The 21,991-nt window shown below is 48.8% G+C and overlaps 1 protein-coding gene across 1 annotated transcript in view; it reads right to left on the bottom strand.

The window, feature by feature from the left end:
- MUC4 (mucin 4, cell surface associated) overlaps positions 1-21,991 on the bottom strand; it is a 34,255-nt gene that overhangs the window by 4,811 nt on the left and 7,453 nt on the right. The window contains 19 exon segments of the mRNA XM_037526602.2: positions 737-810; positions 1,267-1,446; positions 2,207-2,366; positions 4,153-4,334; positions 6,218-6,355; positions 7,479-7,712; positions 8,082-8,183; positions 8,832-8,999; positions 10,049-10,139; positions 10,639-10,850; positions 11,171-11,290; positions 12,038-12,163; positions 12,337-12,510; positions 14,967-15,055; positions 16,563-16,693; positions 17,837-17,992; positions 19,095-19,259; positions 20,123-20,258; positions 21,865-21,988. Of these exon segments, the coding sequence (XP_037382499.1) occupies positions 737-810; positions 1,267-1,446; positions 2,207-2,366; positions 4,153-4,334; positions 6,218-6,355; positions 7,479-7,712; positions 8,082-8,183; positions 8,832-8,999; positions 10,049-10,139; positions 10,639-10,850; positions 11,171-11,290; positions 12,038-12,163; positions 12,337-12,510; positions 14,967-15,055; positions 16,563-16,693; positions 17,837-17,992; positions 19,095-19,259; positions 20,123-20,258; positions 21,865-21,988 (2,762 nt within the window).

The following is a 21,991-nucleotide window of genomic DNA, read 5'->3' as shown; positions in this document are numbered from 1 at the left end:
GACCCATAGTCTGGTTCAGTAGACAAATGTCAACAAATTTTACCAGGGTGTGCAGGGCTATAGAAGCAGTAGCAGTGGTGGTGGTGGTGGTGGTGATAGTAATTTTTGAACACTTACTGTGTTTCAGGTACTGTGCTAAGTACTTTACATATATTATCATTTATACCTTGACAACCTATTGACACAGGTACTATTATTATCTATTTTTACAGATGAGATAAAAATAATTTGTCTAATATCACACTGCTCTAGTGAGTGGTATGGCAGGGATTTGTATTCAGGTATGTAGAATTCTAGAGGCTCAAAAATTCAACTGCTGTGCTGCTTTGTCTGTGACTGAGGTATGGACAAGGGCAGGAGCCAAGAAGAGGGAGTCCCCAGTTCTCTTTAGGAAGTCAGGAAAGGTTTCCTGGAGGTGAAATGCCTTTTTGTGTTTCTTCCATAAAATACCCAAATGTAAGTCTTCAGAGAAAGAAGCTCAGAAGAGGCTGAGGTGACTTGGTCACCCTAGATTCTGCTTCTGGTGAGCCGATCATTCTAACCTCCTCTGAGGTCTCTGTTCTAGGACTTCCTGCTTTACTCACCCTCTGCCTTCCCTGAGGCAGGAGGCTCTGCTCTCCTCTGACAATTGAATCTAGATGGATGACAAGATGCCAAACATGCAAGTAATGGCTAAGACTTGACCCTGAACCTGCCAGACCTGCTCCCCCACCCAGAGCAGGCCTATAGCACTGACCGAGGCGTTGACCTCTTCTTTGGTGGCATTTTCTTCCTCAATGAGAAAGAGCCGGATGACTCTTAAAGGAAGCTCTGGAGATGGGAGAAGCAGATTCATAATTACCTCACTGTTTACCCAGACTTACCCACGGATGCCATTGGGCCAGCCCAGAGAAAGGGCCCCATTCTCTAGTGACAGAGGACCCCAGGGAATCAGGACGGGTGGCCGAGTGTGCTGACCCTCACCCCAGTGCTCATTTGATTATGGCCAGGGCTCCCTGACTCTTGTGTCCTTGAGTCACAAGATTGCCTTGAGTTTTTCCTCACAGACCCTCAGGCCCATGGTTCATGGGTGACAGCTTCTCCCGCTTGCTCCCAAGGCCTACAATGTACCATCACCTGAGAAAGACTTGGAGCTCTGCACTGCGAGTTTGAGAAACCTAACCTTGGCTCCCAGAGTTCTCCACCATTGTGCCCCCTACTCCCCACCAGGGTGAGGGAAGTGTGGAGGTGGAGTTGGGTGCGGGTGAGGGGGGTACCTGGTTGTACCTTCAACAATGCTTGGAGTGAAATTGTTTCCAGCCAAGAAGCAGTGGGCGTCTGTGAAGGCTGGGAGGCAGGTGCAGGTGGGTTGGCAGTTTAGCGCCTGGGAGATGTAGCAGTAGCCCTCGTTGTAGCAGAAATTCTCAGGGCAGGACTTGTTGTGACAGTCGAAAGGGCTCTCTAGAACTGCACAGGAAACCAAGAGGTCAGCAGCACCACACAGGCAGCAGTGGGAGCCCCTGTCCCTGGAAAGCTGTTCCAGACAGGCTTGGTTTCTTTTCCCCAAAGCCCACTCCATATGTGTTCTACTTATGAACCCCAAACTATCCTTTTCCTTTCCCCAGGCATTTCTCTGCCAGACAGCCCCTTTCCTCCGCCAGGCCCTCTACATCAGGAAAGGACCCAGAGCCTGGTGGAAGAAGGACCCTGCTTTTCTCACTTCACTCTGATCTCTGCCTTTACAAGATGGTGGCTTTCCCCATTCTGGCCTCTGCTTGGAAGACACAGCGGTCTCTGTATTTCATTTGGACTTCTAAGGGGACTTGGTGGAGACCTCACTGGCCTCTTATCAGGACTCCAGTGACTCAGAGGTTGAGGAACTGATGCTGGGAGGAGGATAAAGGGAAAATGAGGCACCCCGGCTACCCAATGCTACCCAATGCTTACGGCAGCCCCTGCAAATGTCCTGACAGGGGAGAGGCAGAGAGCCTGGGCTTTGCATCTCTGCAGATCTCTGAGGAGTCTGAGATCCTCAGCTCTCTCTGGTTCCCTGGCTTCTCCTTCTCCAGACCATCTTCAGTCTATACTGCTCTGGATTTTTCCTCATCAGTGTCTTCAGGGAGAGAAATTGTTTGCCCTTGGTTGTCCTAGATGCTTGAGGTTATCACCTGTTCCCAGAACTTCCTTCTGCCAAGGTCCCCAGAAATTCCTTCTGTTCCCTCCTCACCTGTACAGTGGCGCCCATCCCCAGTCATGTTCAGAGGACAGGCCTCACAGCCCTCCCCTGGAGTGCACGTCACATTAGGGAAGCACGGCTCCTCACACAAGTCCTTGGTATGTTGGCAGTTGGGGCCGAATGTGTTTCCGTCACACTTGCAGTCAGCCTCCTGAAATGGGTTACTGATCACTGGGCAGCCAGAAGGCTCGTTATTAAGGGTGCTTCTGGGTGCTTCCTATGACCCTTCTGGCCTGAGAACTCATGGACCCTGGACACTTGTATTAATTCTGCCAGCCTGTACCATCTTGACCAGCCCTTGCACTTCCCTGCCTAAAGGCACACCATCCTCCAGCCCACCTGGCCCCCTTCCTCAATCCTGCCCCAGGACCTCTCTTTCCATCTCACACTGTATTCCCTTGCTTAAAATCCTTTTAGAGTCAGACAGGGACTAAATAAATAATATTCTACCATCCCTTGAAAACTGGATCCCACATAGGCTGTTGTTCTCTGATCTGCCTGCCTTTGCTGACTCCTAAGCCAAGAAGACTAGGTGAGCACAGAGGAAACACACTGTAACCAGAATAATGGCACCAGGAAGGGCAGGGTTCTGGAAACCTCATAAATTCCCTGGTCTCTCTTTTCTGATTCCCCTACTGAGGTGACTCTGGAAAACTCCCTAAAATGGAAACGCCCAACATTTTCTATTTCCAAAGTGGATATTTTGGGATATTTAGAATACATTGATTTTATTTTTAATTTTTTAAAAGATTTATTTATTTATTTATTTATTTATTTATGCATTCAAGAACTGGGGTACAGGCCAGAAGTGTAGGGGGTGAGAGGATTCACCAGAGACAGAGTGGGGAACAGAACAGGCAGGCTGACTGAAATACACTGCTGAGGGGAGCAGCGGGCAAGACAGGAGAGGTCTGCTGCGCCATGTGGGTAGCTCCTGGCCGGGGATCAAACTTGTGCTGCAGTGGCTGCGGACAGCTTTATAGGTTGCGTCTTAAGCCCTTGTGCCACCAGGAAGGCCCAAGAATATGTTGATTTTAATCTGTTTTCCCCACTCTGTATTATTTTCCCTTCTCATCTCCCTAAGCTCCCCCAAATCTTCGGCTGCTCATGCTTTAGCAGAAGAGTATATGTACAAGGAAGGGAAGAGGGACTGAGGGATTGGTGGGATGTTGCCACCCTATTCCTTCCTGATCCCCCTTTCCATTACAATCTCCCTTTACAACCAAGAAAGGGGGGAAATCAAATGGACTCAGGCCAAGCATCTTGACTAAAAACTTGAATGCAGAAGACTTTCAACAGACTGAAAAAGATAGGTTTCTTCTAACTAGAAAGAGAGAGTAAAAGAGAAAACAAAGGGCTTTGGAGGCAGGGTAGGGGAGTCTGGGGGAGCCTGCACTTGTCTTCCCAGTACCATGAGGAAGAGACTCTGGGGAGAAATGGCTGTGCAGTGCTTCTAGGCACACGGAAGCTTAAGCAGCTTTGTAAAAGGTTTCCTGTGTCTCAGCAAGCACAGAAGGCACAGGGCACATCCTTGGGTCTGAAGCGGAGCGTGCATAGAGCTGTGATCTGTGTAGGCTCATGCCCAGGGACCACACAGCTCTCTTGCCACCCTACACCTCAATGTCGTATTCCAGCACTGGGAACTGGGAACCTCTTGGGAACTCTAAGAAAGGTTAAGATGGAGGCCTCCTGCCAGTCTGCAAAGATGGGAAGTGGGAGATAAAAACTCAGGGGAGCTGTAAGCAGTAAAGGGATTTTATGTCTTACACGTATAAGACATAAGATGGCCCGAGATCAGTATCTGCTCTCCTCACCCCAGGCCCACTCTCTCCCAACACACACTACCCAGGCGGGGCAGAGCTAAGACATCCCTTCAAATCCCACATCTTTCCGCCTTAATACAGGAACTTTCTTCCCACTCTCCTCTCAGCACTCACCTCGAGGGAGGAATTGCCTATCCTGCTGGTCTGGTTGTATAAACATTGGCTCGCTGCCTTGCAAGTGCAGACCACCATCTTTGGTTGGAGCATAGATGCCCAGTCGTTCTTGAGATTTCTTACTAGAATCTCCGGAGTACAGGGTTTCAGCAAGTTTGGTGTCCATAGCAATGTCCCGTTTTCTGTCCCAGGGAAAATGAGATTGTTGAGAAAGAATAATCTGCTGTTGGTTTACCCTGGCATTTAACATCCTGAGTTCTGATGCTGGACACCTCTCAGACCCCTCCTGCCTCCTCCACCAAATTTCATCAGGCATTTCCTTGAGTCAAGCTGGTTTTTCAAAGCAATCCTGGTCACACTGTAAGTTGGAGGTAGCACCAGCCCAGCTACAACTGGCCCAGTTGGTTGTTAAAGGGAACTCCAGAGAGGGGTAGGCACTTTCTCCTTGAAGAGACCCCAAAGGCCGACCCTGCTTGGAACTGAGCCAGGATGGCACATCCTGGGAGGATGGAAGCCAAGACCCTCCCGACACTTCCCAGGCTACACCACAGGCCAGACTGGCTTCACCTTCACAGCAGCCCCGTGCCTTGCCCTGATTTCTCGTCCACCCCCTCTCTTCATGGACTTTTGACCAACCACCCTTTCAGACACTAGCCTGCAGTGAATAAGGACTCTTATGATCAGACCTGTCTTACGTTTTTCGAGAAAACAAGAAAGTCTCCTTAAAATAGCCAGTTGACTGCAAGCTGACCACAGAGCTGAGGAATCCAGCAGGGGAGGGGGAGAGAGAAGGGTCAAAACAGAGGAGAGAAGCGCACAAAGGACTGTGGTGATGGTTCACAGGTGCTTTGGTGGTGGGAGAACTATGGGGACTACACCAAGGGGTGTAAGAAAATAAATAAATTTATAACATAAAAATAAGAACCACTAAATAAATAAACTAATTAAATAGCAGGTTGAAAGGAGCTGAGAGTAGGGAACAAACATGTATCATTTCCAGGCCATCCCTCCTCGGGAGAGGTGAAAATCTCCTGATGCCTTTTTTTTTTTAAAAGATTTATTTATTTATACAAGAGCTGGGGTACAGGCCAGAGGTGCGGGGGGTAAGAAGATTCACCAGAGACAGAGTGGGGAACAGAACAGGCACATTGACCAAAGTACACTGCTGGGGGGAGCAGCAGGCAAGACAGGAGAGGTCTGCTGCGCCATGTGGGTTGCTCCCTGGCCGGCCGGGGATTGATCCTGCGCCACAGAGGCTGTGGATAGCTTCACAGTGCTGCGCTCAAGCTGCTGTGCCACTGGGGAGACCCCTAATGCCTTTTTTTTTTTTTTTTTTTTTGACACCTGGAAGGATGTCTGTGGAGCAAAGGGTGGAGACAAAGCAGGCCCCTCTTCTTCACAGAGAAGGAACACAGGCAGAGAAGTTATCAGAGCTCAGAATAAGGCCCCTAAAGATTTTGGCTTCATCACAGCATCCTTCGTGTTGGCAGCAGAAGGCAAGCTGCATCCTGTGGGCTTTGAATCTGTACCTCTGACAGGGCTGGGTGTCTCTACCAACAGTGCTGAGAGGATGAAGCTTTGCTTGATCCCAGCATAGCAACACAGACAGGGAGAGATAGTTAGGAAATGTTGACAGACAAAAGTAGTGAGAGAGGTGTCAACGGTATTTGTATTTCTTCACATCTCGCTCTGTATTAGAAGGTGACAGCCTTCTAATAGATGTGATTTTTTAAATGAGTATTTGTTCATTGTTAAACTTAATTAATCTAATAACTGGGTGATTGGTAAAGATGATTTCATATTATTTGACTGAGATGAAACATCTTTGAATCAGTCAACTGCCCGGGGTCAGTCTAGCTGGCCTGCCAATTTGCCTTAAGTCTGTCACAAAATCTGAAGGGGCAGGAGGAGCCCTTGTTTGAACTATAAGAATCATTCCTAGAAAAATGCTGGTCCTGGGTTGCGAAATGGAGAAGTGACAGGATGTGGACAAGGTACGGAATTGTAAAATCATCCAAAGCTTGACTCTGACCTTATCCCCAGGGCCCGCAGCAAACATTTTTACCAAATAGCTGGAAGTCAGCACAGTCGTTTCGGAGAATGAACGTGTGGTCCTCAGAGCTGCTGGTGTACTGAACCAGCTTGGGCTGCCCCCAGTAGGCTTCCACCTCATGGGGACCATCGATAGAGGGCGGGGACTGATCTGAAACACAAAGATGAATCCGGGTGTGAGGTGGGATACTCTCTTGCCTTATAGGCCTGCTCGCTGGTCCTCTGACCCTTGTGAGGCATTCTCAGGGCTGTGACCCACATTTAAATGCTGGAATTATTCTCTGTGTACCTGCTCGGACCTGTACAGAGCAGGCTGGATTTGTACTGCCCACCTGGCCCAATCTTTACCCTCTATTTCTCTATTTCCTCTCCAAACAGCCTTCATTCAAAGTTCTTTCCTGAACAAAGTGCTCTGCTGGGTATGGCAATGTGGGCCAGAGAACAGGGTCCTTTCGACCATCATGGAGTTTTACCTTTGGAAGAGGATGGAAAGCCAGGAGCGTAATACCTAGATGGGCATTGCAGTTTGTCAGAGAACAGAGAGAGAGTGAACTTTTTCAAGGGTCTGCTTTAGGGGCCCGCATATTTCCATTACATTCTTTCTTCATTCCTTTAGTCACTTAAATCTACTAAGCACCTACTAGATGCCTTTCACTATTACAGGTAGTGAGGATACACCAGTGAACAAATAATAACAAAGACACCTATGAAAATTATATTAGCATATGTATTGTCTTATCCATATACATATGATTACCATATGTGCTAAGGAGAAAAAAATAACCAAGGAAGGCAAATAAGAAGTGTGGGTGAATGTAACATTTTACACAGAGTAGCCAAGTTCTCAGAGTTACTGAAAAGGTGACATTTGAATAAAGACTTGAAGGGGGTGAGGGCGAGCCTGTGGGCCCTTTGGGGGAGGGGTGCTCAAGGGAGAGAACAGCATGTACTGTGTCTTGAGTTGGGAGTGAGACTGGTGTGTTTGAAGAACACAAAGCCAGTGGGGCTGGAGTGGAGGGACTGAAGCCGGAGTACTAGGAGCAAGGCATCCAGAGGAAATAGATTAGGCTGAATAGGGCTTTGAAGGTCATCAGAAGGTCATCAGAAGGACCTAGTGAGCAGGAGAGTCATGGGAAGTTTTGAGCAGAGGAGTAACATAAGCAAAAGAATTTGTTAAATTTTAAAATATGTGACTTAAAGGAGAGTAACAGAAGGGGGTGTCCTCATATGCCCCCTAGCCCTGCAAACACCTCCCTGGGCCTCCTCTCACTTACTGATGGTGAGGTTCATCAGCTGGTAGCTTCTCAAGAGCATGGCAGTGTGCAGGCCAGTGCTTCTGCTTCCTGTGGCCAGGGTGTCGTACATGCACGCTCTGTCTTCTTTACACCCAGAAACCAAACTTTTATTCAAGGATGTATTTGCCCACAGTTGGGAAAAGAAGACAGGGGTGAAGTTGGCAGGCAGATGGTCATCCCTCTTGCCAAGGAGGCTTGTCCCATTGATTGTCCCTACAACACACAAGATGCTATGGTGGCGGTGCCAGAGGAGAGGCTCCAGCTGAATTTCTGCTGGGTCCACCCCTTAGTTTCTATGGCTCAGCGTAGGGGAAAAGGGAGTGGAGGCTTGGAGGGGAACTCCCTGTTCCAGGAAGGGAGGTCCACTCATTTCCTTCACTCTCTCTTCCAGGTGCAGAGACACAGGTGCGCTGGTGGGGACAAATCTGGGTGTCACCGGGATCCTCAGCATCTCCTGATCTTTCCCTTTCATCCCACAAAGGATGGAGGTCTGGTTCCTCCAGGTCTGAGGGAGGCAGTAACTGCAGCTTCCCTCATCCTAGCCCTCTCCTAAAAGGCCCAAGGACTCAAGCCCAGACTCACAGGTCATTCCATAGTGGAAAAGCATTTCCTCAGAGCTCTTTCGGGGGATGATGGAGCCATCGGGCATCTTGAAGTCATCCTCTGGATCCTTATTCCAGACCCCTGGAGGGATGGAGTAGGAGGTCAGCCACTTTGGGACTGTTTTGCCCTCCCCTTCCCTGGGGGTTATTCAAGGGGTCACACTCAAGCTATAAGGAGGAGGGGGGAGGGGCTGGGAAACCTCTTACTTGCATTTGTTTTTGGTTCACTCTGCCAGGAGGAGGGAGGAGAACCAGAACCTCAGAGCCTGCCCTTTTGCTTCAGTGAAGTAGGAGAAGAAAATGGAGGAGGAAATGGAGAAAGAAGGGAGGGAATGTGGGGTGCAAGGCTAAGGGAAGAAAAATGGGGGGAGGGATTATGGGGAGGGGTGGGAAGGTGTGAAGCTGATGGGTGGGGAAGGGCCTACCCTCCCCAGCCCAACCCCCAAATCCTCTAGGCTGCCCAGGAGCCCAACTGGGACTGCAGCTTTAAGAGGAGGACAGGAAATGAGCATCACAGGTAGCAGAAGTGGTCCCTGCTGCTCTCCTTCTCAGTACTCACTCTCAGGTTGGGCTCCAAGGGGCCTGAGAAAGGGAAACTCAGCCCAGGATGTTGCGGGCCAGTGGGAAGGGTACTTCTTGCAGTCTGGTAGCCTGGGGGTGGGGGGGAGGGTAGGGGCTGGGCTCCTGCTGTGGATGCTGCCTTAGAAGTAGGGTCCTGCTTGTTTCTTACCCAGAAGACCCTCAGTGTGGTTTTGATAATCCTCTGGGAGGCTGCAGGAGGCATAGAGGATGTTGGAGAGAGCCATCACTGAGATGGTTGTTGTCCCATCGAAACTGGCTGATACCAGGGAACCATTGTGGGTCATGGTGATTCCCGTGCTATTGAATATCTCCAGCCCTAGAACATTGGGATACAAGAAGAGAAAGAAATTAACATCGGAAGCTTGGGAGCCAAGACTTGGTAGTGGCGAATGTTCAAGGTGCAAGAGATGAGAGCAGCTCTGGGATGCCCCGGGGACATCTCCTGTAAACAAAAACCAAACAAAGGACCCTGCAAGTCCCGCTGCTCTCCCCTCTGCCTGAGACTGATGGCAGGCGCTACCATAGAGGCTGTCACAGTGTAAGGGATATGGTGGAATAAAAATTAAAAGGGGGGATTGTAACAGGGTGGTCCCCAGGAAAGGGGGAGGTTCCCTGCCCCACCCAAGGGAGGGTGGAGCTGAGCAGAAAGAGGAGAAGCTGCAGAAGAGACTGAGGAAGGAAGCAGGATGGAGCCAGGAGACCTGGAGGAGGCGCATGGAGCCTAGAGACACGTGAAGAAACTGCGCTTGTCTTTTGGTCGTGGACTGGGTGACACAGATGTGGGTGAGACCCGTGGGGAGGTGACAATGGCAGCTTTTATCTTGATGTTGATTTTGCTCTTTTCCTTCTGGGCTTGTCTGGTTGTTTCTGACCCTTTTCTGTGGGTCTCTACTGGAAGATGCTTTAGACTTGTGGCAGGCTTTGGGGCCTTGCTCTGGGCCAATCCCATTTGGATGGAGTTTTACCCACGAGGGGACGGGTAACTTTGGGTGCTTCATTTAGAAACTAGACTCTTTGCCTTACCTGTATTGTTTCCTAGTTTTATTAAAGTTCCTTCCCATTAAAGTCTCATATGTTTTGTGTTGATGTGGCGGATGGCAGAACCCATTTAGAATAGGCAGGTTAGCGGGGTTTGGGCTGCCCCTCTCCCTGTCCTATAACAACAGCACTGGGGGAAGGAGAGAAGTGAGGAAGGAAAGTTTAATGCCTGGCCCCGGGTGAAGAGGCTACTGAAGAGACAGCTGGGGTGGTGACCTGCTCCTCTGCCCGGGGCTGCTGCTTCCAAGCCCAGCACACTGTTCCCGGGTACGGGGGGGCCCACTGAGCCCTGGCCCAGGGAAGAAAGTGGAAGTGGCTGGTGGCTACCTTCTGCATCTTCCTGGTTAGTCTTGAATCTCACAGTCTGGTTGTTGAGCAACACAAGGATTTTGTCATTGGGCTCCAGGAGCCATCGAACCTGAAAGGAAATTGGAGGAAACCTAAGCCCAAGCTACATAGGCCAAGAGGCCAGAAAGGAGGCTCCAGAGAGCTTAGCTCCTGAGCCCTGCACAAATGGGAAGGTGATAGAGAGTGTGATGATGAGGTGATATGAGCTGATGTCCACGGCGTGCTTAGCACGGGCCAGGCTCCAAATTAGGCACATTTCTTAGGTGATGTTACTTAGATCTTACAGCAGGCCTGGCAGGTAAGTCATATTATTATTCCCATATTACTGAAACAAACAAACAAGCAAACAAATAAGGCACTAGAGTGAGGTCATTTCTTTAATCCCACACTTGGTGGAGCCGGGCACCTAATCCTGCTGTCTCTAAAGGTGGCTCTGGAGCCGCTTACACTGGCAAAAGTGTCTTTTGTCCTGCCTCCCCTCCCTTCCCTTCTCTCTTCCTTCTCTTCTCTTGGACCACCGTCAGCTCTCAGTGAGGGGAACATGGATATCTTGGCACTTCCTGCCTCACCGTTATGGAGTCCTCCAGGTTGCTGGAGTTGTATTGAGCAGCAAAGGCAATGAAGTTGGTGGCCTGGGCGGAGCCGGTCTGGGCTGTGCGGCCTTGCAGCAGGAAGGAGGAGTTTCTGCCTTGGGCCTGGACCAGCAGGAAGTCCCCCAGCCCATTAAAAGTGAAGTTGCTGCCATCGAAGGTGGTGATGTGGGGATCCCCAAACATCCAGGCTGGAAAAAAGGAGATACCACATTGGCATGGCAGACCAGGGTAGGGTCTGTCCCCCAGGAGGAATTTGCCAGGGTAGACTCAAGCTTGGACATATGTTCATGGAATATAAGAACTCCCCCTGGAAGCCCTCATGCACAAGTGTGCACCACTGCAATGCCCTTCACGTTGCCATCAGCCTCACACGGGAACCACCTCCATCTTCCTTGTGGAGATAGCCCTGCCCCAGGAAGCTGGAGATGCCCTGCCCAGGCCCTAAGAGGCTAACCCTCCCCAGATACTCTGTCCCGGCCCTGCCCTGCGGTGGGCCCAAGTGCCTCACCAGGCCGCAGGGGCCGGTACCCAGCACAGGTGACACGTGGCCGCAGTTTCTGGTACAGGGCACAGAAGGAGGGCTTGTCGTTCCAGCTGCAGCACCAGTTCTGCAACTCCAGTTCTTGATCTATGGAGAACAGCAGCATGTTGGGAAGGTAGAGGAGCTGCAGAGGCCAGCTGAAAGGTTTGGTAGGGTGGGAAGAGAGGTAGCAAGTGCATGGTTTGGAATCAGGGCAACCTCAGCTCAGATCTCACCTGCCCAATGACCTTGGGGATTGACCACTCATTGTTGCCCTTGCAGTCATGTTGGAGCCCTGCGCAGCAAAGCCCCCGGTGTCGAGTGGGGTGCTGAGACCCCTGCTTTCAAAGTGCTGAGAGCCTGAGGGAGACGCTGATGGTCTGGGGATTATGGAGGCTGCAGTGATTACAGGGAGCGATTACAGGGAGAAGGGCAGGTGGACACATGTTACCACAGCCTCCCAACTCCGTTTTTCTAGCTCATATGAAGGGCGTCTCTGGAGGGAGATAACCTGCTAATGTGGGTTCAGAGGAAAAGCGTCAGAGTGGCCCCATCCCTTTCCCTGGAAAGGTGATCCCATTCTGGGCTGGGGCTACAGGGCCAAGTGGAGATGCAGTGAGCTGTACTCAATCATAAATCTCTAGGATAGCAGCTGTAAGGGACATCAAAAACATCCTAAGGTTAAAGATAAGGAAATTAAGGATCAGAGAGGGTAAGGAGCTGGGAGGGAACGAGGACAAGAGGCTTCATTCTAAGGGCCCTACTGCTCTGCTTGGAGCTTGGGGCTGGTCTCCGACAAGGAAGAGCAGAGAAATCTAGAGAAAGTGTGATTGAGATTTCTATGAACACACTTACCAAGCTGCCACGGGCTCTGCACTCTCCAGCCTTGCAGAAGCTCTCCCCAGGGCCCATAGCTGCAGCACACGCCCCCGCGCCAGGAAGAGAAGCTACACAGCTGCCTGCCTTGGAGGCCCCACCAGCCTGCAACAAATCCAGATATACTCAGGCCCAGGATGCCTGGGGGATACTGGGGGCAGGAACAGGGTGGGGATGTTTCTGAGGAGGTCCCAAAAGTCCTGGTGTGACCAGAGGAATGGTGAGGGGAATTGTGGCGGTGAATGGGGATCCCCTGAGAGACAGGAAAGAGGTATCACCTCTTGGCTGGAATCGTAAGTCCCAACGTCCCTGTTGCCAGGAGCAAGGACAGGAGATCTGGTTCCAGCCCCAGGTGGGCCACTGAGGCTCTCTCTTCAACTGCTGCAAGCACCTGAGTCGGTAGTTGGGTATTTCTTTCCCATGTAGCCTATAGAACTGCAGTCCCTGAAGGCCTGCAGGAGCAAAGGAAGAAGGGGTTATCACAGGGCCTGGAACCACAGATGATGTTTTAACTTTAAGGACAACTCTTTGGATGTCCTCTCCCACCTTCCAGATAGCTCTTTCATGGGTGGGACCCAATTCAAATTGTCAGGGATTCTGCCCTAAAAGGACCTTTGATGTCACCTCCAAAAGTCTTCAAAGCTTGGGTCTGAGGGTGTAACCCTGGGCCAAGGAGGGGCCTCACCCTGGGTAGGGAGGCCTCACCTGCATCTAACTCAGAGCCAGACCCTATCCCTGATCTTCATTCTATCCCATCCTCCACCTTCCTGTTCTTTCTAAACTAACATTGTTTACTCCCCCCAAACCACTTCCTCCTCATGCACCCTAAGTGTCAGTCAGTGATTCCACTAGCACCTGCTCAGACACTTGACCTTCATCTCTCCTCCAGCACAGACATGTCAGTGGCGAAAACAGCTAGAACAGATGCTACAGCCCAGAGACTGGCTGGGGAGCCACAGAGAAGCTGGCACAGAGAGCAGGGACTTGTTTCTACACCACAGGTCTGAGGGAGGGTCCTCGGTGCCCAGATGGTTTCTTTGGAAGGGAGAAGTAATTAGGAGACGAAACCTTGATGGGGTCTTGAACTTTAAATAGATCTTTAATTAATTATACATTATAGGGCCTCCCCAGTGGCGCAGCGGTTGAGCGCTGGGTTGCGAGGCTGCCCGTGGCCTCTGAAGCACCGGTTCGATCCCCGGCTGCTCCCCGGCCACCGGAGGAGGGTCCCACATGGCGCGCAGACCTCTCCTGCCACCCACTGCTCCCCTCAGCGGTATACTTCGGTCCTTCTGCCTGCTCTGCTCCCCGCTCTGGCTCTGGTGAATTCTCTCACCCTCCCGTGCTTCTGACTGTACCCAGTGCATGTATAAACAAACAAACAAACAAATAAATAAATAAATAAAACATGCTTAAAAAAAAAAAAATTATACATTATATACTGCCCGCCTCAGTTGCCGTGAGTGAGAAGGGGGCTCCCAGAGGCCAACAAGATATAACAGGGCAGAGTGTATTAGATTTTGACCCTGTACCTACACAAGAGAATGATCATGATAGCTGCCATCTATTAATATTAAGGTTTTGAAAAAAACAATCATTTTCATGATTACCTATTTATGTATCTTTTCCACAATGGCCTAGCATTACTTTTCCTAAATGCGTGTGCACACATAAACACACAAACACACACACACACACCCCCCATAACGCAGCCCCAAATCAACAACAGACACATTTTGAACATCTTGACAGAAAGGCCCTAGTCTGACAGGGCGGCTCTTGCCACAAGATGGCGCCCATGATTTGATTTAGCTTGTATGTAACAATGTTCACATCACAGAACAAACAAGCGATTTTGCGTGTCACGCTTCACATGGCTGATTTCTAATGCGCAAATGTCCTTTGTTCTATCACATTTTAGAAACTGTAATTTCATCTCCTTCAGATGACCCATAGTTGGAGGAGGCCCATAGTTGGCCTCCTGATACTAAAGTGCTGACCTCTCGCCATAATGAGAGCTCTGAGAGAGCAAAAACAGTCAGTCTTTCTCCTTTACCCCCGTGTTCCTGGCTCTTAGCAGCATCCAACACACAGCAGGTACGCCATAAAGGCTGACTAAATGGATGTCAGACCTCTGCAACTCCTCTTGGTAGATCTCCTGAAGTGATCTCATCTGGTTCTTATTCCAGCTCTGGGAGAGAACACTTGGAGTATTGTGCTAACCGCCCATTCATATTCCCACTTCCGGTCACACTCCTGCTCTCATATCCAGGATCTGGACCCCCCACTAACAGACCTCCTGGGTTATCCCCAGGAGGAGATATAGCCCCACTGAGACTATACAGTGCGTCCTCACTTAAGTTCATTCCGGAAACTGCAGCTTTAAAGAAAATGAGCTTATTCCAGTTCAGGTCTCAGGTGGTGGCAGCCTATTCCTGCAGCACAGGGTGCAAGGTGGGAACCAAGCCTCAACATTGCATTGCAGAGGACACCCACATACTCACTCAGACTGGACAACTGAGGTGCGCCCATTAGCCTAGCACGGCTATCTTTGGGATGTGGGAAGAATCTCAAGTACTTGGAGAAAACCCACACAGACGTGGGAAGAATGTGCAAACTTCACGCAGATAGTGAACATAGCCAGGAATCAAATTTCTCTCTCATCAACATTGTAACAAAACAACGTGGAACTAAAAGATGTCATTTAAGGACCTGCTGTACTCTGGTGAGGGTGCCGTGCCAGCTCCTCCCTAGGTGGTGCCATATTCCGATTATACCTATAGGAGGTCAGACTGTGCTGAGTGATGTTCAGGATGAAGATGTTCAGGAGCTGCCGTGGTCAATGGCATGTGGAGGGGAGGACAGAAGAGGACGTGAGACGAGTTTAAGTGGAGCAAGGTGGCACTTTTACCTGAGCTGGAATCCAGGAATCGGTCTGGACGATACTTCTTCCACACTGGTTGGAACATCAGGGGGCTGTTTTGGAAATATCCATCTCCACTGCCAGCAAAGGAAAGAATGGTAAGGCTCTGTCACACACAGGGTCTTTCCTCTCAGCTGGCAAGTTATTTAGTTGTTCATTCAGTCAGTCATTAGCTATTACTTGGTCGATCAATTATTCAGTCAGCTACCAGTTGGCCAACTGAGTCCCGGTACTAAGCAGGAAGAGGAAGAGATGACTGAGCAAGAGTGGAGAGGCTCTCATTTGTTTCACATCTCACCACTAATTGCAAGTAACTGGTCATGAGACAGGGTCATGGAAACCTGAGTTGAGGCCTCCTTCCTGTGTGTTTTCCTTCTATTAGGATCTGGAAAGGAGGCTCCATGATGGTTAAAAGCTGGGCTTGGGGTTCAACAGTCATAGATTCAATTCCTGATCCCTAGACATTGTAACTTGGTTATCAAAAGCAAGTTATTTAGGTTAATTTAGTTTCTCTTTGATTCTTAAATTTCACATTTGTGTAAAGAGGATGGCAGTAGCATCTATCTTCCAGTATTGTTGAAGATTAAATGCAGTTACACTTGTAAATCCTTTGAAACTGGTGGTGGGGGTCAGGTTGAAAGTGCTGCTCCAGGAAGGAGGAAATCCTGAGTGGAGCCTGGAGCCTCCCCTGGGTGTGCACCCAGAGCAGGAACTCCTGACCTTTCCTGCTCTCTGACCCTGAATAGGTGACACACACAGGCGTGGCAGCTTCCCTAGGCACACGCAGGATAGTGTGAAATTCCTAGCTAGTTGGATAATTCTACTCCTTTCTCTTTCACAAGTGAAAGCAATGTCATTACAGAGACAATCCTGAACACACTCTAGGAGAAAACTATTTGCAGTAATCACAGGAACCAATTACATGTGACCGTCACAATGATTCACATCCCAGCATCTGGAAATACTGTGGTCCAGAGCTATTGTGTCAGAGAGTGAGCCACCGCTGCATACAGAAACCCATGTCCTCATCCACAGCCCCATCCCTTTGCTCTGGTTTCCTACTGACCGCACACAACCTATTGGCGGCCCCTGGTAAGGGGTTAATTCTCAGTCTGTAGGGAGTCAGGAAGGCAGATTTTAGTCTCAGATGTCCGGGTTCAAATTCTTGCTTTACCACTTTCTAGCTCTGTGACTTTGGGCAACTATCTATTTTTTCCTCAGTTTTCCCTATCCATAGAATGGGTAATATGTATCTCTCTCCTGGGGTTGTTGTGGTAATCAAATGGAATGTGTTTTAAGTACAAGTATTAAATGTTGGTTGCTATTATGTCAGTGGAAATCAGAGAAGAGAAAGTTCTGGAAATTGTTACAATGCACAGGGGCTGAGATTGGAAAGAGAATGGCAGGGCATGTAGGGCTCTCTTTTAACGTGAAACAGCAAGAATTGGATTCAATGTAAGTCAGATGTGTCCAAAGGAGAGTTCATACCTCTTCTTGCTGGGTGGATGGGTGTGTGCTCTGAAAAGCCTGCTCTGCATCATTTCTTTTTCATCCACTGAGTACTCACAGCCCTCCCCATCCTACCTGGAGAAACCCATGAGAACCGAGTTGACTGGGTGTTGGGTCACATCCCACCGCATGCCCCCGCTTTGGTAGAGAAACAGGGCGTAGGATCTGCTTCCATCTGTGGAGAGGATGGCCTGGTAGGTGTTGGTCTGGAAATTGGTTGGAGACAAACAAGGATGACTGAGAACAGGTATCTTGGGTTCTCCTGTCTGAGGTCGCACCACCCAACCCACACCCCATCCTGGCACACACATCACCTTTTCCTGGCTTATCCAGAACAAAGGCATGGGCTTAAAATACTGACAAATTTGGGATTATGTAGGGCAGTTTTCTCCCTGGGTTTCAAAACACCTATCCTGGTGGATTTGTCTTCTCTGTGATTTCTTTCCAAAGAAGGGAGATAAAGCACTCTGGGTTAGAGTCAATTAGAAGAGGGTTTGTATGGGAGTCTGAGAGATTAGCCAAGACACTAGAAAGCTGGGTGCAGGATGAATCAACTTCTTTAGGGATATTTAAGGATATTGTCTAAGTGTCACCTCAACCCGAGTAGTGTGGCAGACCCACAACAGGTGACACTGGAGGGTCTGTGAATGTGACAAAGTACTTTGCCCTATACAAAGTGGATAATCAATGAATTTGTTGAATCAGTGAAAAATGAGTGACTTTAGAGACCAGACACAAAGAAGTACTCTGTGACTCTAAGAGCTGTCACTCACGAGAGAGAAGTCTAAGGAGATTGGTGGTGTGCCCATTTCCATGGATGGCATTGTCACATGGTTAAGAATCAGTTTGGAGTGGTATGGTAACTTACGTTTGAAGATGTATGAACCTGTACTGCTAAAACATAGACAATGTTGTAAACCAATGTTATTTTAATTAAAAAAAAAAAAAGGAATCAGTTTGGAGTCAGAAAAACCTTGGTTCCAGACCTGGCTTTATCATTTGTTAGCTGGATGAGTTGAAGCAAGTTGTTTAACCTCCCTAGCCACCATTTTCCTCATCCTTAAATAATATCAGGTTGAGTGATACATAAACTTGTTAGTAGCCCGCCATTTGAACAACAAAAATTCCATTTCATGTGGTTCAACCTCCTAATAGCCAGTGCTGGCAGTGCTCTGCTGTGTGAGGAAAGGACTGAAGCAGGCTGTCTCATGGTGGGTGAGGAAGGGAGTGCTAGAATTAGCAGCCTGTTCTTGAGTCAAAGAGGAATTTAGAAGCGTGGCCTCTGCCTAGAGTTCTAGGATGTCTGATTTCCAGATGTTTCACAGGAAGCTGACCATTGGTCCACTCACCCCAATGGGCCGCTGAGCGGGATAGGCAGGGGCATTGACCCATGTGACCTTTAGTGTCCACCTGGCTTTGTAGTATAAGGTGTTTGTGAATTTTTTAATCCAGGATTCCACCTGCTGGACAAGTGTGTAGTGCTCATCATAGAGCGTCTCATATTCCTAGGAAAGGAAAGCAGACAAGGACAAGGAAATGAGGATCCCAGCTCAACACCTCTGAGGATCCCCCCCTCCCACCACATATACACTTTCTTCATGGTGATCCTGCTCACTTTAGTCTACCATTATCTTCCATCCTTCCCTCTCCCAGATTTACATTTTCAGAGTTAGCTCTTCAGATCTTAAGAGCAATTCAAAATCAGGCTTCAGGGAAGCCTGGGGTGTGTGGAGTGGAGGGTCAAGACTCAGAAATAGGGCCTCCCGGGTGGCGCAGAGGTTGAGTGCTGGGCTGCGAAGCTACCCGCAGCCTCTGCAGCACCGATTTGATCCCCGGCCGGCCGCCAGGTGAGGGTCCCACATGGTGCACAGACCTCTCCTGCCTCCTGCTGCTCCCCTCAGCAGTGTATTTCGTCAGTGTGCCTGCTCTGCTCTCCGCTCTGGCTCTGGTGAATTCTCTCACCCTCCTGTGCTTCTGACTGTACCCCAATGCTCGTATAAATAAATAAATATATCTTTTAAAAAAAAGACTCAGAAATATGGGTCTTCTGGGCTTAAACTCGCGTGTCTCTTAGCACAAACTAGCTGGAATGATGTAACCACCTGTGCCCTTTTATCTCTCCCTGGGTAATAGCAGTTTCCTTGAGAACGGGCATGTGTTTCTCCATCCTTCAGTTCTACAGGCAAGGGCACAATCTATATTTACTTGCAGCAACTTTCATTATATGCTTCCACTGACTGCAGATACTAACTCAATCCAGGAGGACAAGCAAGAGTTGTTTGACTTAGGGGTCTTATCATAGATCCCCTCTACAATCATTTTCTAAGAACTATAGAAATGATCCCTGAAAGTATAGTCTTTACAACTGTATTCCAAAATCAAATACTGGATTGCTAGCCCCCATCCCTATCACCTGCGGAGTATCCCTGATTCTATATCTTAATCTGCTCCCCCTCCAATTCCCATATTTAAGCATCAATTTCTGCCCACATGGAGCCTGGGCTCTAATAGCAGTAACATTTGATATGTCCACCACACAGTCCTTTGTCTCATTTTTACTAGCTCCATTTTTACTAGCTCCTGAATGTCAGGTTTTGAAAAGCTCACCTGGTAAAATATGGTTCCCCGTTGGCTGGAAAAATCTGCATCATCCCAAAATGGAGCCACCAGGGCCACAGGGTCCTCAGCTGTGAAACCTCTGAGGGGAGGGTTGGGGTAGGAGAAAATCTGGCTCTCTGACTCTGGGAAAATGATCTGGCCATTATCTGTGAACTGGGCACAAAGATTACTCTGGTTAGTAGTCAGGGACGGAGTCAATGAGGGAAGTCCCAGCCTTGGGACAGGTCCTCAGAAGTGATATCAAGAGTGTCTCTGGGTACTTTAGAAATGCCAACAACCTCTGGAAGGTCATTGCATCCATCTCCATGCTTTCTGGAAAAGCCTCTCTTACATAGTTATCACATAAATAGGCTTTACCTCAGGACATCCCTCATGTTCTGAGTTCTTCCTAAGGTCATAGGTTTTGTCTTATTTCAGTGGCAGAGTCCAACTATAGACCAGAACTTCACAGAACAGAATCCTCTAGGTAAACTTCCTTGGCTCTGTTCTGAAGCTGATGCCATGTTAGATGGGGCTAAAAGATCAATATCCTCCTCCACCATTGTGTCACCCTCTCAGTGTTTCCTGACATAGATCTCCTCACTGAAAGCGATAGGGTCCAGGACTCTTACAGTCCTGGTGATATGGGGTACTTGGACCAGGGAGCCAAAACAGTTATAGAAAATACAAATGCATCAAATAGTCAAGGTTCCCAAATAGACCTTCCTACTTATAAAAAGATTCTGTGAACATTCAAGAGCTGACTAGGCCCTGGGACCTCTTAATGAGATTGACATTTTAAGTGGGTATGAAGACTTGCTTCGATCCCTGTCTTCCTCATCTGATGCCCTACCATTAAAGACCATGGATGAAAACCAACCGACAGAAGGGACATGGTTCCTCTGAACAAGTGTTTCTTCTAGACTCCTTTCTCTTAGTCATGGTCATTGGGCCACCTCCAAGCCCCTGAGGAAGAAACAGCATCCAGAGAATGCAGGTCATGGGTCCTGTCACTTGGGCTGTACCCCAGAACTCACATAGAGGAAATCCCTGAGAGAGAAGCCAAGAGGGAAGCCAATCTGGGGTCTGAAGAGCATCGAGGTGAAGTCCACAGTCCTCTTGACAAACTTCTGATCTCCAACATGTGATCCATAGAGGAAGAGGGGAACCCCTGGGTGGGTACAGAGAAGAAGAGGAAGTTCTTGTGAGTCCTGACCTTCATTAGGATTGAAAGGGATGCCCAGGCAGCACCCCATCCACAAGCTGTTCCTCCACCCTTGTCCTGTTCCCCTAAATGGGAATCATGAATGACTCTTTTCTCTCCTTTCTCTCTGGCATTTAAGCCATCTCTTCAGCTTACCCCTGAAACTCTCATCTCATTTCACCTCTTAAACGCCCTTGAACTGAGGAAAGAACTCTCATCCTTCCCCAGTTTGGAGAAAAACTGGTTCTGCTGTCAGAATATCAATATATTATCTGCATCTGTTATGGTAGTCATCATATTTTTAAGGGTTAGAAGACAAAACTCTCCAGATGCAGTTCAGATTAGTAATTGAAAGACCATTCGATGGAATGAGACTTTCCGCCTCAGATCACATTTCTCTAGATAAAATTGAAGACCTCTTACAATTTGTCCTAGGACCTCTTTCTTGTTTGAGAAAGTCTGTCCTAAACATTTATGAAGTGGGTTTCCTCCTTCCCAAACAGGTAGGACCTGGTCTCCCTTAGAATTGCACAGAAGTCTATGATTCTTTCTTAGCTTCCTGCAAATTAATCTCCCACCTAGTCACCATATCTATGTTCATAAATGTAGATCTAATGGTGTCCTCCTTGATTCCTTTTACCTACAAAGTTCCCTCATGTGATAACCTTGTTTCTCACCATTTTACATCTTACTTTCAGCAAATTCTTTTTTTTAAAGATTTATTTATTTTTATACAAGAACGGGGGTACAGGCCAGAGGCGTGGGAGGGTGAGAGGATTCACCAGAGTCAGAGCGGGGAGCAGAACAGGCAGATGGACCAAAATACACTGCTGAGGGGAGCAGCGGGCAAGACAGGAGAGGTCTGTGGCATCATGTGGGCATCTCCCTGGCCGGCCAGGAATCGAACCCGCGCTGCAGAGGCTGCGGACATCTTCACAGCGCTGCGCTCAACCCACTGCACCACCAGGGAGGTCCAGCAACCCCAAATTCTTTGGGGGTTTCCTCCTCCCACAATGCTGGGGCTACTGTTGACTTCCATAATATTATTCCAGCTGTGCAGGTTCTTCTGACTGCTTGGGGGTGTTTCCTATTCACACTTTCCAGGTAGCCTCCTCTTCCATTTGAACCCAACACCACATCCCCAGAGCTCTTCCACTGTGAGCACCTAATTCCCTGGGATTATTCCTCTAATTGCATGGATGGAGAGAGCAGATTTGTCATTTACTGAACAACATCTTGATGGTGTCTATATCTTCAGCTCCAATCCCATGTCATGCACAAAGTCCTCCGTCAGCACTCGACTTTGATACTGTCTTATTGTCCCCTATAAGGCTCTTCTGACCTGAGAGAACAGAGCCTATGAGCAAGTAGACTGAGACAGAGCACTCAGTTATATCACCCGATAAAGGAGACATGAGCTGAACTTCCTGTGGCCAATGTGGCAACAGCCACGAGAAGTTATTCCCCCAATTATTCACAAAGGCCCTCACTGGTGGATGAAATACAGCTACCACAACTACAATTTACACATCTACCTAAATTCTCTCAATCCCAGTCCTGTGGCATCATTTAGCTTTCTCAGATTTCAGAGGGACTGGGGCAGCTATTGAGGTGGAACCCGTGGATGTTTTGGGAATGGCGGTTGTAAGGATCTGAGAGGTTGTTGAGACAAGTGATGTTGCTGTGCTTAACTCGCTGTCTA

The sequence above is a fragment of the Talpa occidentalis genome, unplaced genomic scaffold (genome assembly GCF_014898055.3).
Source record: "Talpa occidentalis isolate TD23 unplaced genomic scaffold, MPIMG_talOcc4v2.1 talOcc4.4, whole genome shotgun sequence".
Taxonomy (NCBI): Eukaryota; Metazoa; Chordata; class Mammalia; order Eulipotyphla; family Talpidae; genus Talpa; species Talpa occidentalis.
This window is presented reverse-complemented; position numbering and strand designations above follow the sequence as displayed.